A 14,834-nucleotide genomic window follows, 5' to 3' on the forward strand; every position below is an offset into this window, starting at 1 on the left:
TCCTGTTGGCTATGGAGATGGACAGGAACGTGTGCCAAGGTATATGGGCAGCACAGAAGCCAGAACGAATTCTCCCAAGTCTGCCAAGGGAGTCAAGCTCTGCTGGCACTTTGATTTCGTCTCAGACCCATTTCAAATATTTGAAGTCCAGACATGACGAGGGATCTGTATTGTTGTAAACCTTTGAGCATGTGGCGATTCGTTATGGCAGCAACAGGAAGTTAACGGAGGAGCCAGGTCCACGCTCTTAACCATTGTAATGCAGTTGCTTCAAAAGTTCCCAGGAAAGACACTTTCAGCTGCTTCTCCCAAGATATTCCAGAATCTATCTCACCCCCGATGTTAAGAAAAAGCTCATTTGAGTTCTGGGGAAAGGCCTTACCTGGGGTCAATTTGGCCTCAGTTACCAAGATCAACATGACCCAGAACTATCAATAGAGCTGCTGGTTAGACCCTGATCCTCACCCTCCCCAGACCACTCAAAGTGATGATGCCTCTGCACTTGATCAGATATCGGAGGCTTATATCAAGACAGCAAAGGATTCCCAGAGAGTCCAGAGTGTGGGAAGAGCACCAGCTGCAAGCATGCAGCTTTTCCATGCATGGAGTCTCCTGTTACCTAGCGAGAGCCAGACTGGAGCAGCAATGGAGCAGAGGGTTGTACCTCAGGCCATTGCCATTTGCAGGTCACAACTTCCAAAGCCCCTAACTCTCTGAGGAGGTTAAGGATAGTCCTGGAATCGGGGTAAATCCATCATGCAGGAATGATCATCTTAGCCAAGTGGTTCATTCCCCCACATCTGAGGGACACTCACTGAGCCCGTACTATGTGCTTGGTACTATGAAATAGGCAGAGGTGAGATGGGCATCTACACAGGGTTCTGTGCCAAGAACAGAGAGAGTTGTGTCTCCGGAAGGGCAAAAGGCCAGTCACTTTCTCCCAGAATATACAAAAGAATTAACTAAAAAACTACTGAGTCAACAAGAAATTACTCAGCAAAAGACTGTCTTACACCAGAATTAAAAGAGTGAGAGAGAAAGGAGATGGAGAGGGAGAAGGTGGAAGAGGAAGAGAGGAGAAGACAGAAAAAGGGAGAGAGGGAGGGAGAGCACTTAATTCTGTTTCATCAAAGGAAATAAAAACAAATCGGGGTGAGCGGGGGGGGGGGGTTCCATTCACAACAATAGTCCAAAATTGTTACAAAATACTTAGGCATACTAGCAAGAAATATGTACGCTTTATATGAAGAAAATAACAAAAACTCATTGAAGTAAGTCTTTAAGCAGAAAAGTGGGGCCAGTGAGATGGCTCGGCAGATAAAGGTGGGAGCTATCAAACCTGACCACCGAGTTAAAGCTCTAGGACCCACTTGGCGAAGAACAAAACCCAACCTGTTTGGGTTGACCTCTGACCTCCACAACTGTACTGTGGCAAATGCAGAGGCACAAGCACACAATCAATCAATGTCCTGGCTTGGGGAGCAGGAAGAAGGCACCAAGCCTGGTGGCTCACACCTATCTGTAATAAGATCTGGTGCCCTCTTCTGACCTGCAGGGATACATGCAGGCAGAATACTGTATACATAATATATAAATAAATCTTTAAAAATGCTGCAAGAAAGAGGATGAATTTGGGGCTGGGAAGATTGCTTAGTTGGTAAAGTGCTTACTGCACAAGCAGGGGCCTGAGTTTGGATTCTGAGCATTCACATAAAAAGCAAGGCATGGTGGAGGCAGACACAGGTGGATCCCTGGAGTTTGCAGCCTGCCAGTCTGGCTGAATTAGGAAGCCCCAGAATCCATGACTCTGTCTCATAAAGTAAGGTGGAAAACAACCGAAGAAAACACCAACATCAACTTCCAGTCTACAAACACACACACAGCCAAAGACATACACACAAGCACGCACAGTCATGTACACATACACACAGGCATGTACGCATACACTCAAGTTCAAGGCCAGCCTGAAGAACTAGTTCCAGGACAGGCTCCGAAGCTACAGAGAAACCTTGTCTCAGAAAACCAAAAAAAAAAAAAAAAAAAAAAAAAAAAAGAAGAAGAAGAAGAAGAAAGAAAGAAAAAAAAGAAATATTCAAATATCCAAAATAATCAGTTAAGACCATGAGTTAAAAAAGGATATTCAGTAAGAGAGAAAGATAACATCATGCCACTCTATTGGATATATATAAAAACAGCCAACTCTGCCATTTACTTACGCCCATCTTGAATGCCACACTAACCTTAACAGCTTTGGCAGAATATTTCTAAAGTGTAATATACGCCATGTCAGAAATTTGTTATAAAATTTAATGACAAAAATTCATCATTAAACATTAACAGAATCTGGTGCTATACGAAATAGACAATGATTGCCTATGTAACACGAGAGATTCTGGAGTTATCAAGTAAGCTATAAAAATGACTATCACATGGCTTTGCCTGTATATGGTAGTTCTAATGTTGGTTACCCACTCAAATGATGTTACGTAAGTTTCCTTTAAAGTGTAGTGATACTGTTAGGTTATTAATTTAAAAAAAAACCACTGAAAAAAAATAAACTAAAAGGCGTGCCATTTGTGGTAGCAAAGCAAAAAAAGGTAAGAAGGCAGAAATTGAGGAGAAAGCAGAGTAATGTAGGAAAATGTCCCTGAAGTTTGAGATTAATGGAGTCTGGCAGGTTCCCGAATAACCTGATATGAAATGTTCACTGTCAAGACAGCTCGGATGTCTCAGGTTTCCAATGCTGTGATGAAACACCATGACCAAAGCAACCTGGGGCGGACCGGGTTCATTCTGCTCACGCTTCCACAGCCCTGTTCATCACAGGAGGGAGTCAGAACAGGAACTCAAACAGGGCAGGAACGCGGAGGCAGGACCTAATGCAGAGGCCTTGGAGGGTGCTGTTTACTGGTTTGCTTCCTCTGCCTTGCTCAGCCTGCCCTCTTATAGAACTCAGGGTCCCACATCAACCACTAATTAAGAAAATGTCCTGGAACACAGAAGTCCTCCTTGAAGGAAAATATTTACTGGCAACGTTTCTTCAGTCAAGAGCTCAAGCAAAACACAGAATCTGGGTAGTTTAGAGGTAGTAAACACTTATCCTGGACTCCGTCGTCATTGTGGCAAAAAGAAAAAGGAAAAGGAAACACAATTTGGGGATTATGGTGCTGGTGTAAAATGGCTGTATAGAGGTGGAAACAAAGCTGCAAGGATGGGAACTGAGCATTAGAGTCCATTGATACTAAGACGGAGTACTTCAGTACAAACAGACTTCAACAGCTTTTGTTAAAGGGGTGTGGGGGGGGGGTCAGAGGAAGTATTTATTGTGGAGATCAGACAACTTGCCAACTTGCAAGAGTCATTTCTCTCTTCCTACCATGTGGCTTGTGGGATCAAACTTAGGTCAACAGGCTTGGGAGCAAGTGCTCTTACCCACTGGGTCATCTTCTCAGCCCCTCCGATAATTTTTTAAAGTCTAAGCATTGAGGTTTAAAAAGATGATCTTAGAGGAATCTTTTTGGAAGGGTTCTCTCTCTCTCTCTCTCTCTCTCTCTCTCTCTCTCTCTCTCTCTCTTTCTCTCTCTCTCTCTCCTGTCTTTTTTCTTCCCTTTATGGTGACTGGGGATCAAACCTAGGACCTCACAAAACTCAGAAGATACTCTACCACTGAGCTGCATCCCCAGGCCCTAAACATACTTTGAAGTTGGCAAGTCTAATTTGTTTTTCTGTTAAATTCAAGGAAAATGAAACTTTACATTGCTTTAACAGCATGCTTCCTTTTAACAGTACAGTTTTAAAGGAAAGCACACTCTGTGCTCTAAAAAAGCAACCTGTAGGGTCCTTCTGCTAGCGACAGGCAGCGGGAAGGGGGAGGCCGCAGGGCAGGAGAGGCAGTCTGCAGCCAGGAGTCCTTCATCTAGTTCTGTCCCTGGGTGCCCTGAGCCCTCCTTCTAGATTAGTTCCTACGAACTCTTTGACCTTCCATTTCCATCCCCTTTGGGCAGTGGAAACAGTCTTAGCAGTCGGTTCAGGATTAAGACACCACAGGAGAATATCTCAGAAGATGGGTTGGTGCTCTACCACAGCAGGAAGGAAGGAGGAATTAGCTCAGAACTCTCAGTTCTGTGGCTTCACATGACACCGGCTACAAATCTGTCCATTGCCTGTGTTTCTGCCCATACCTGACATTGTATTTTCTTTGATTCCTTTGCAGTAGCCATTTTTATGGGACACATTGAAGGTGTCTTCCCCCTAGCACCAGTATGGAATCAGACTTCCTTTTAAGGAGGCTACACCCATGAACTTTGAGAAAGTGTGACTTTGGCACAGGCAGAGCTGCATGGCCCCTAGCATTCCGAGAAGCTTTTCAAGCCAAGCACTCGACCCACTGGTGATAATTCTGAAACTCAGCTTTGAATGTGTTGTTCTCAGGACTCCAGGCTCACTGTATGTAACCCCCCTAGCTCTTGAAATACTCTGGCAACCCTGGGGAAAGAGCCTTTGTAAATGGAGTGGCCTTGGCAGAAAGCCAGGCCACAGAAACACAGAGACCTTCCTGGTGGCACAATCTACTATCTAATCAGGCTGGGGTCAGGCGCCAGACCGCTTTTCCGGGTTTATAATATGAGCTCTCAACCATTTTACATTCCAGAAGATTCTCATTACTCACTCATTTTTACAAACTCTTTTTTATGGAACTCATGGAACACAACAAACCTCTCCAAGTATGATTTGAAAACTGCCTCTAATCCTCCTCACAGTCAACCTTCAACCTACCTGGCCCCGTTTCTGAAGCCGTCTCCTGAGGCCTATCCCTCCTAACCAGAGAGCACTCTGCGGTGTGTGCTCAGCACAGCCTTCAGGCCTCAAAGACACCGATTCTCATTTGCGTGGCAACAGCTGCTTCAATGCCCAGCATGAAGTAAACTGCCGCCTCCCTAAATGACTATTCAGTGGCGGAGGGACAGACAGACAGATGGGTTCCAGTTAGCTCCATTTTATGAGTTAGGAATCAATGAGAAAAGCCTGTCACCATTAATTCTCTCATTCTTCCACACTGTCCAGAGGCTCCATGCCCCATCTCTGAGCAGCTAAGCCCAATGCCATCGCTGGAGCAGAGAGTTCAGCCTTTCCAGGGACTAACACTCTAATCCTGATCTTGCCTTGAGTTATTCTAAATTCTTTGGGGGTTTTTTCCCCCTCTGATACATCACAATGGCCAGGTGTGTGGAAGAATCTCTTTTATACACATAGCATCCTACCAAATGCAGTATGGTTATTACTGGGTCTGAAGCCAAGTTTCCTGGGTAAGTATGTTTTAAAAACTGGGGAAGGAGTCATTTACTATCCTTTCTGCAATGTTGGCCAACTGCTGGCAGCTGCCTTTCTTCTGCCATGCAGTGGTGCTCCCCCATGCGGCGATGCTCCTCCCCCATCCGGCGGTGCTCCTCCCTCATGCAGCAGTGCTCCTCCCTGACCAGACACCGATCTCAGTAACATCATGAGCCCCAAGAAGACACAATGCACTAAAAGCTTAGGTGGCTTCTCCCAGAGGGTTGAGGAGGGTCAGGAGAAGGCACCTGGCTTGCTCACTACTGTCCCAATGCTAAGCGCAACCATCAGCCTGGCTCCTCAGCAGCCATCCAGCTCTCCCTGCTCAGTCAGAGCTCTGCTACTGGAGGTCCATAGTTCCTGCCTGGAGCTTTCCTTCCGTCACCTGTTGCCATCCATTCCAGCTCCTTGTCTTGGAGACTTTCTGTAGGGCTTCTGATCCCATCACACATTCATTCATTCATTCATTTATTCAAAACAGAGTTTCTCTGTGTAGCCCTGTCTGTCCTAGAACTTACTCCATAGACCAGGCTGACCTCGAACTCACAGAGATCCGCTTGCCTCTGCCTCCTGAGTGCTGAGATTAAAGAAATGTGCCATCATTGCCTGGCCCTCAACACACTTCTTTGATTTGATTAGTAAGTATTCCATTTTTTCCCATACAACTATTGTACCTTCCTACAGACTTTAATGGCCCTGGATGAATTCCCTCATCCTGACCCATAAAACTTTAGACTCAAACATCTGGACACAGAGAGTCTTAGATCTGTATCACTTATAGGTGAAAGACCTCTCAGGTGAGCCTCCAGGTCTTCCAGGCTCTGACAGTGTGAGATCCAGTCTTTCCCTTCCCTTCCCCCTTCTCATAGATCTCAATTTCCTAAAGGAGCTTCTTTTTCCCTCCAAATTCTGTACTTCAATTTCTGAACACACCCAACACATGGTAAGAAGTCCTGTCAATATCCTTATGAACAGGGCTGGAGAGATGGCTCAGTGGTTAAGAGCATTGCCTGCTCTTCCAAAGGTCCCGTGTTCAATTCCCGGCAACCACATGGTGGCTCACAACCATCTGTAATGAAGTCTGGTGCCCTCTTCTGGCCTGCAGACATACACACAGACAGAATATTGTATACATAATAAGTAAATAAATATTTTTTAAAAATCCTTATGAACAGGAGTGAAATAGAAATGAGAATGCAATCGAATAAATCCTCAATGAGGGCATTAGAGCAGAACACTGGACAGGAGATCCAGACATTGCAAAAGGCAGTGGTAAACAGATTTGAAAAACTGAGGAAATTATCAAATTTGATAATCAGGAACAAAAGGTACAAAAGGCAAAATTTAACCTCATCGGTGCATAAAAATCTCTGGGATAGCTTCCCCAGAGTTCTGCCTGCCTTTCCAGTAATAACAACAGAAAAAGTATCTGGTCCCAAGTACCCTAAGGTTGTCAAAGAATATACATGGGAGCCCATATATATGACTGACCTAAAGGAAATTAAACAAGCAATTGTAGCTTCCAGACTACATTTATCCTTCATTAGGGAAAGGGTCAAAACCTGAGCTTTCAGTAGCAGAGGATACTGGCCTAACAGCTGCCAAAGTTGCCCACTTGAGGCACAACCAGAGTGCAGGGAGAGAATCTAGCCATGACTTCAAGCAGCAAGCTTCCAACCGTATACTCCTTTGTCTCGTTAACACTCTACAGGGAACTCAGTGACATGACAAGAGGGTGCACATGGGAAAAAAAGGAGCAAGATGAGCAGGTTGAACGTTCTGGAAAGTGTGGACTAAAATCATAACTTCTCCCAAGCCCCATGTGTCTGACGCCAGCTCATCTTCCCTATCCCTGTAAGGGGAAATTTCTAAGACTCACAGATTCTCCAGTACTCTCTCTTGCACCTCCTGGCCTTTCTTTTCCTTCCAGCAGGGGGCACTGCTACTCTAAGTCACCCTCTTATGACACCCTCTCAGACGCTGCCTCTCTGTCCATCCAGACCTTTAAGCCTTCCTTCCTTCTTACTTCTGCCCACACACTAGATATCAGTGCCCTGAGCAGGTAGTACTGTCAAAGGGACATCACAGAAGAGACAGTGTAATCAGAGTCTCTGAGAAAACACAAGCGTGAAGGTTAACTAGTGAGGCAGCCTGACCTTGTCACTCGCCAGCCTCTGCTGCTCACTGCTGTTTCTGCTTGTCCACCACAGACACCCAAGAATGCAGGGCTGGGTCTGTTTGTACTCAGACAACAACACTTAACAGAGAACATGGCACTACAGGCATGACATGATGGCAGACCGAAACAATCCACTCCACAGACATGCCAACGACCTGAAGCAAACCCTAACCCCAGTTTAAAGCTCCCCAGCATGAACTACAGGTCAGCTCAATGACAAAGGCCAGGGTGGTTTATTTTGGCTTGTAGCCAAAGGGAAATTGTGGGTTATTCATAACACTGAGGTTGGTGAAAACATAAAACAAAACAAACAAACAAACAAAAAGTAAATTTTTCCATAACTACTAGTTAAAAAAAAAAAAGAACAAAGTTGTCCTCTGGCCTCTACATGCATGAGCACACACATGCACCTGTGTGTGCATGTGAGTCCACATATACACATACATACACACACACAATTCATATTATACTTGTATAGACTTTTTAAAATCATTATTCCCAAATATTAAAGTATAAAAACTATTCACGTGGCATTTGTAATTGTTAGCATTATAATTAATTTTTGTTGTTTTTTGTTTGGTTTTTTTTTTTTTTTGTTTTTCAAGACAGGGTTTCTTTGTAGCTTTGGAGCCTGTCCTGGAAATATCTCTTATAGACCAGGCTGACCTTGAACTCACAGAGATCTGCCTGCTTCTGCCTCCCGAGTGCTGGGGTTAAAGGTATGCACCACCATTGCCCGGCTATAAGTAAATTTTTAAGAGTCAAGGTCTCACTATGTAGCACTGGCTGACCCGGAACTTCCTCTGTGGACTAGGCTGGCCTCAAACTCACCAAGATCTGCCTGTCTCTGCTACCCTAGTGCTGGGATTAAAGATAGCCTGGCTTATGTGTAATCTTGAAGTGGCTTAGAGTTTGCAGGAAAATGAGAGCTTTTCTGGGGAACTGGGGGGATCAATCATCCCTCTATTATGAAGGATTGCATTATCACCCTCAAAGAAATGAAAGATTACAAATTAAAGAGATTAGCATAAAACAGACAAGAGAACCTAACGCAGAAACCATACACACGTCATACTAAGCTGATTATACTTACATTTACAGAGAATAGCCTAATTAAAATAATTCAAAATATATCCTAGCTAGAAATGAAATTAATAGTATATCAAGATCTAAGTTGAGTTATTCCTCCTAAGAACCAAGATTCAGCTCAAAAGAAAAGATGTTCATTTAATTTCTCATATCGAAAGATTATAGAACATATAGAGATTATAGGCATGAGCTCTTCTTTGGTTTGCATCAAAACCATACGCCATCAAGAGAGAGGGACTGATGATTGATTGCCTAAAACTAAAGAGGTATTCTTAAATACAATACCACCTACTAAGTGAAACAATGCCACAACAGATTCTTACAGAGTGACAAACTTCTCAATGGCAAAGCAAACAGGACTCCAGACTGGCAATTCACAAAGGAAGAAATCCCAGGGCCAATAGACAGACAGAAAAGCCTTGGGATCTTAACACTCGCAGTGAAACGCAAATTAAGTTCCAGGGGTAGTCTGAGGAACCCAGCAGGGGGCAGCACTCCTCTGAGACTGGGCTGGAAGCGATCTCCTGCAGTACCGAGTCTGTAGGTTAAGGGGTGTCCCAAAGGAGGAAATGCTTTCTGTTGCCTATTGATTTTCCAAGAACTACTAGCCCTATTAGGCAGAACTGTATGCAAGCAATTTACTTCTGAGTATCAAAAGTTCATTTATCATATACTAACTTATTGGCTAAAAATGCAGAAACAAGCCCTTATAAAGTTACCCTACCTGCATGTATATTCACTGCATGTATATTCACAAAGAAACTTAAAAGCATTCAAAATCAGTAATGGCAGTTGTTCAGTGGAGGAGGGGAAATGTTGAAAACTAAGCAGATGCGAATGGACTAGAGATGGCACTTTTATTTAGTACACATTTTGTTTGTGAGTCATATAAATATATTCTCTAAATAAACATAAATATGCTGTTTAACGAAAAATAATTGTAAGTGAATTTCTCTTTTCTTTTTCTTTGTTCTTTCCATATAGACATTTTCAGACAGCCCTCCCCAGTGATACAGTTTCAACTTTCCAGACACCATTCACCTGCCCCTTATCTTAACATCCAGCCTTACTGAGATTCCCCGGGACCCCTGAAGAAGAGTCCACTCTTAAGACATTTAAAATTCTGTGGCATGTACTAAAACGTACTGTTTTTACACCTCACTTGCAACGGCACTCTGAAAACTTTTGTCCTAAAGACATACCAGGTGAGGGCGAAAGGATGACTCTGCAGCACTATGTATTTCAGGGGGACATTAGGAGCGACCACAAGCCAGCAGACCCCATTTTGAGTGACAAGGCTCCCTGAAACTCCCACCCTTGGCTCCAGGATGCTCCACTCACTTGGTCTGCGTAGGGGTGCGATGGTTGGTATTGGAGCAAAAGATGTTGGACTTGCGTATACCATCGAGGAATTCGCGAACTGAGCTATCGCGGAGCTCGGCCAGGGGCCGGGCCTCGTGCTTGAGGTACCACTGGTGCGCCTCGAAGCACTTGTTGCACATGAGCTGCTCACACTCGAAACACCAGAAGTCAGCCGACTCTTTGCAGCGGGTGCACGTAGCCTGCACATCCACGATCTGCCGGAACACCGCCAGGCGCCGCTGCAGGCTCTCAAAGAACACGTTATCCAGGGCTTCCGCAGGAGGGTCGGCTCCCGGCGCCTGGCAGATAGTGCACTGAAAACCCCGCGCCTCCAGGCATCCGGAGCACAGCGTGTGCAGGCAAGGAAGCAGCTTGGGGCACTTGGCTTGGGCCTGGCAGCCCAGGCAGCGCAGAAACTGGAATTCCTCCTTCAAGGTTTGCTGGTGAACCAAAGAGAGAAATGAGGCCTACAGAAAGCCCAGAATTCCCCCACTGCCGGCCCATCCCATCCCTTGAGCTGGAAGCTGGAATTGGTAGGACCTCGCATTCCATCCTAGATAGTCATTGGATCATGCTCTGGCTTATCAGCACCCCAATTCTTCATTTACTCAGGCCTTGCAGCTCTCACTGCACAATTTACCGGGCACCTATCTACATACCACTAACCTCACTAATAGGCCCTGAAAGAAGTCTGGATACACCTTTGCATTCAAAGAACTCAAGTTTGGAAATCAGGTAATACACTAATGTACCAACCTCACACAACTGCCGGGGGTGGTCGCCAAAAGTTAGACACAGAACTACTATATGATCAGAACTTCCACCTTTCATATACACCCAGAAGAACTGGGGAACAATCACAAGCAGATATTTATATACTAATGTGTCCAGCAGCACTAACCACAAGAGTCACAGCGACCCAAGTGCTCATTCGCACATGAATTCATGAGCAAAACGTGTCTGCACATATAATGGAATATTATTCAACCTTTAAAAGGAATGAAATTCTGATTACATGCAACAACATGGATGAACATTATGGTAAGTGAAATATGCCATGAAGTGAGAAATATCGTGCAATTCCATTTATATGAAATATTAGAATAGTTAAGTTCATAAAAACAGAAATTATAGCTATTGTTTAAAGGGCACAAAGTGCTCAGTACAGTGCCTGGCAAATGAGAAATACCCATAAATGTTAACTAGTATCATTAATCCTTAGCTATAGAATGCTAATAATTAAAACATTATGGCAATATGGCCTTATTTAAGCTTTTGTGAAGGGGAAAGGGAAAAGAATAAAGAGATAGAGGTTTTTCTTTTGGAGATAAGTATGACAAGTTGAGGTAAAACTTCAGGGAAAACCAAGAACTAGGCTTCCTTAGGAGAAGCCACATGAGCAGGGAGGGCATGGTGGCACACACCTTTGCTCCCTGTACTCTCAAGGTAAAGACAGGTGGTCTCTGAGTTTGAGTCCAGCCTGGTTTACACGGTGAGCTCCAGCCCTGCCAAGACTATATAGTGAGGCCCTGCCTGAGGAAAAGAAAAACGAAATATCCCTAAACTTCATATGCATAAAATAAAATAAATCTATAAAAATCAAAAGAGAAAGAAGCCAAATGAATTGCCTTGGTTTTAGTCAAGACAGCACTTTGGTCGGGGCCAAGTTTTGTCTATTTCTGTTGTATTGTTTTGGAACGGGGTCTTGCTGTGTCGCCCTTAGCAGTCTTGAACTCTCTTCGTAGACCAGGCTGGCCTGGAACTTATCACCTCCCTCCAGCACCTATATCTCAAGTGCTGTTGCTCCTGGCATATGCTACCACAGCTGGGGGGAGGGGATGTAAATGGTTTTGTCATGTTTGGGGCATGCCTTTAGCTCCAGGCTATGGCAAAGGAGGCTCCTGCCCTGGCCATCTCCCTGGATGATTTTCATCTGAGGTAGGAGCTAAAAGACAAGGCTCCTGGGGGGTAGGGGTGGCCCATCTCATTACAATACAACTATACCCACGGCTCTCCTAATTCATGCTGGTTCCTCTTTTTAGTCTATGCTATCCGTCCTACCACTGCCCAGACAGGAGGGTCAGGACCTTGTTGTCTCTCTAGGACACTAAGTTACCTTCTCTATAAAAACCTTCATTCTCAATTCCACCATTAAAGTAAACAAACAAAATCCTAACAATCCTTCATCTAACCCAGTAGTACCTCCGCCGGGCTTTGGTTGTGTTCATGGTCTTCAGAGGGGTCCTCCGGAGGAGGCATGGTGGGCGTGGGGGCCAGGGTGGGGTCCTGTTGGAGGCAGGGAGATCCAGAGGACGCGGGCGCCTTCTGCATGGAAACCGGTGCAGTTTCGATTTCTGGAATGGGTTTGTGAGGGCGGGAGAGGAGTCCCAGACTTGAGGCAAAAAACTGAGCAGCCTGAGCTGTCCAGCGGGGAGGTACCCGCTGAGGGCCCGCCTCCCGAGAGGAAGTGAGACAAGGCTGGGGCGGGTCTAGGGGCGGAGGAACTGGTTTTTGAACTCCCTTCGGGAATTAGAAGAGAAAAAGTAGGGAGATATGCAGCCACCTCGGGTAAAACCAGAAAGGTTAACCAAATACGCAAACAAACAAGCCCAGCGTGGTAGCATGGCTCTGTAGCAGAAAGATCGCGAGTTTGACTGCTCAACGACGGAAGAGACACGCGTTCTGCACGCTAGGAGAGGTGCAGAGCCTGGCTGGCTATAGAGGCATTCCCCTGTTCCAGATCTGTCTGTGAGCTATTCAGCTCACCTCACAGCTCTGTGCCTCCCTAGTTAAGAACTCCTCATTGAGAGACTCTTTCTTTATTAAGAAATAAACCCCTCTTTGAGAGAACCACCAAGTCACCCCAAATGGAGACTTCGACCCAGTATTGGGATGGGTCTGCCTGGAAAGGCATCCCTCAGCTGAGAAGGGAACACGCAGTAGAAAGTACCGGGATTCAGGGTTGCAGAGACACTTTTAAGAGAGAAGAGAATCTGGAAAGGAAGACCATTTCCAGGTCTGAGCTGGAACTCCTGAAAAACGATCTCTGAGAAGAGGAGATTGATCATAAGGCGGAAGACTGACCAGTTGTATATGTGATCCGAGTGTTGGTGAAGGTTTTGGGACAGGGTGTCAGCTGTGTCTCTCTGGTGACCTGGAGACAGGAGACTTAAGGGTAGTGGCTGTGGGATGCAGAGGAGGACCTGAGTCAGGTGGGAGGACACTGGTGAAGGACAGAACAGATGAAGCCTTGAGAGACGGCGGGTTTGGAAAATGGTGGAGAGAGCAGGGAGGCAGGGGGAGGACTGGCCAGAAGCAGGGGAGAGAGCGAGGAGACAGAAAGCTAGCTCTAAGGAAAAAGGAGTTCAGAACCCCGTGGGCAAGGGAAAGGCACACTTATAGGTAGTCTCACTGGCCGGTGCCTTTGGCTTTCCAACTTCAATCTGTTCCCACCCATTTTTCTGGCCCTGTGTACATCCATCCTACGCTGTGTTCCTATATGAAAGAGATCAAAAGGGATGATGACACGTCCCTGCTTTTGTAAACTTAAGAGTTGAGATGAGGGAGGGGCTAAAGGGAGACACAACTTCCTAGAGACTATGAGAAGCCTTGAAAATGGCCCATACCTCCAGGCTGACCTGTACTTCTTGGCCTTTAAAATTAGGCCATCAAAACAAGAACCGTCAAGTGTAATGGACAGTTGTTTCTGTCACATTTTGTTAAAAATATTTTTATACAAATATTTGTGTTTTCTTTCCTCAATTTATTTATCATGTGATTATGTTAACATCAATTAAGAGAATATCAATGATTATATTTAAGTTCCAAATGCTAAAAGAATGTTACCTCAGGGACATTGTCACCTAAATTTATAATGCATTTGCAGTTGTATGAGAAATAGTTATGTTAGGTGTAATTATTACATTGTTAAATATATAATGTGTTTGCAATTATACATGGGAAGTTAGAGTATGTTTAGGCATTATTATGACTTGTTATTGTTTTCATTTGGGAATTAATCACAACATAGGGAGACATGATTATATCTCAAGTTGACAAGGGGTGGAATTGTGATGGCTATTCTTGGTCATCAACTTGACTACATCTGGAATTAACTAAAACCCCCTCCTGGTACCAACTTGTCTTTTTATTATTGTGATGAAACACCATAACCAAAAAGCAAGTTGGAGAGGAAAGGGGTTTAATCTGCTTACATTGTCACAGTGTAGTCCATCGATGAAGGAAGCCAGGATAGAGACTCAAACAGGGCGCGATCCCAGAGGCAGGACCTGATGCAGAGCCCATGAAGAGGTTTTGTTTACTGGCTTGCTCCCCATGGCTTGCTCAGCCTACTTTCTTATAGAACTTACAATGGGATAGGGCCTTCTACATCAATCATTAATTAAGAAAATGTCTACAGCCTACAGCCCAGTCTCATGGAGTTCCTTCCTGTCAAATGACTCTAGCCTGTGTCAAGTTGACATTAAACTAGCCAGCACAGCAGTCATAGGCAGAGGGACTTAGAAATGGGCTGTGGCAGGGATCTCGGGAGGCAAGATTGGGAAAGCTTCATTTTTGCTGGCCTTATAAAATGGCCTCCTGACAGCCTCTCCAATATCCCATTGGAGTACATTTGCTCCCTTCATTTGGGCATTCTATAGCCATGGAAAGACAAGTTCATTCAAATACCTGAATCAAGGTGTCTAATACGATGCTGTGATAACTCTGCCATCTTTACCTCTGTGCTACAACCTCCACCACCTCCATCACCTCCACCATCACCTCCACCACTGCCATCACCTCCACCACCACCTCCACCATCACCTCCATCACTACCACCATCACCTCCACCACTACCACCACCACCACCACC

General features: G+C 45.0%; 1 protein-coding gene across 3 annotated transcripts in view; it reads right to left on the reverse strand.

Annotated features, from left to right (window-relative positions):
- The window catches only part of Pml (promyelocytic leukemia), a 33,733-nt gene extending 21,345 nt beyond the window's left edge, over positions 1-12,388 (reverse strand). For 2 of the 3 annotated variants that reach the window (XM_026777224.1, XM_026777225.1), the window contains exons 1-2: positions 12,164-12,371; positions 9,941-10,401 (exon numbers count right to left, since the gene is read on the reverse strand). In XM_026777224.1, coding sequence (XP_026633025.1) covers positions 9,941-10,401; positions 12,164-12,292 — 590 coding nt within the window. In that variant the 5' untranslated portion in view covers positions 12,293-12,371. Of the gene's footprint in view, positions 1-9,940; positions 10,402-12,163 lie in introns of all 3 variants that reach the window. The other variant, XM_005369470.3, reaches the window with a different exon arrangement.
- Positions 12,389-14,834: the final 2,446 nt, after the last annotated feature.

Source organism: Microtus ochrogaster, unplaced genomic scaffold (assembly GCF_000317375.1).
Source record: "Microtus ochrogaster isolate Prairie Vole_2 unplaced genomic scaffold, MicOch1.0 UNK49, whole genome shotgun sequence".
Lineage (NCBI taxonomy): Eukaryota > Metazoa > Chordata > Mammalia > Rodentia > Cricetidae > Microtus > Microtus ochrogaster.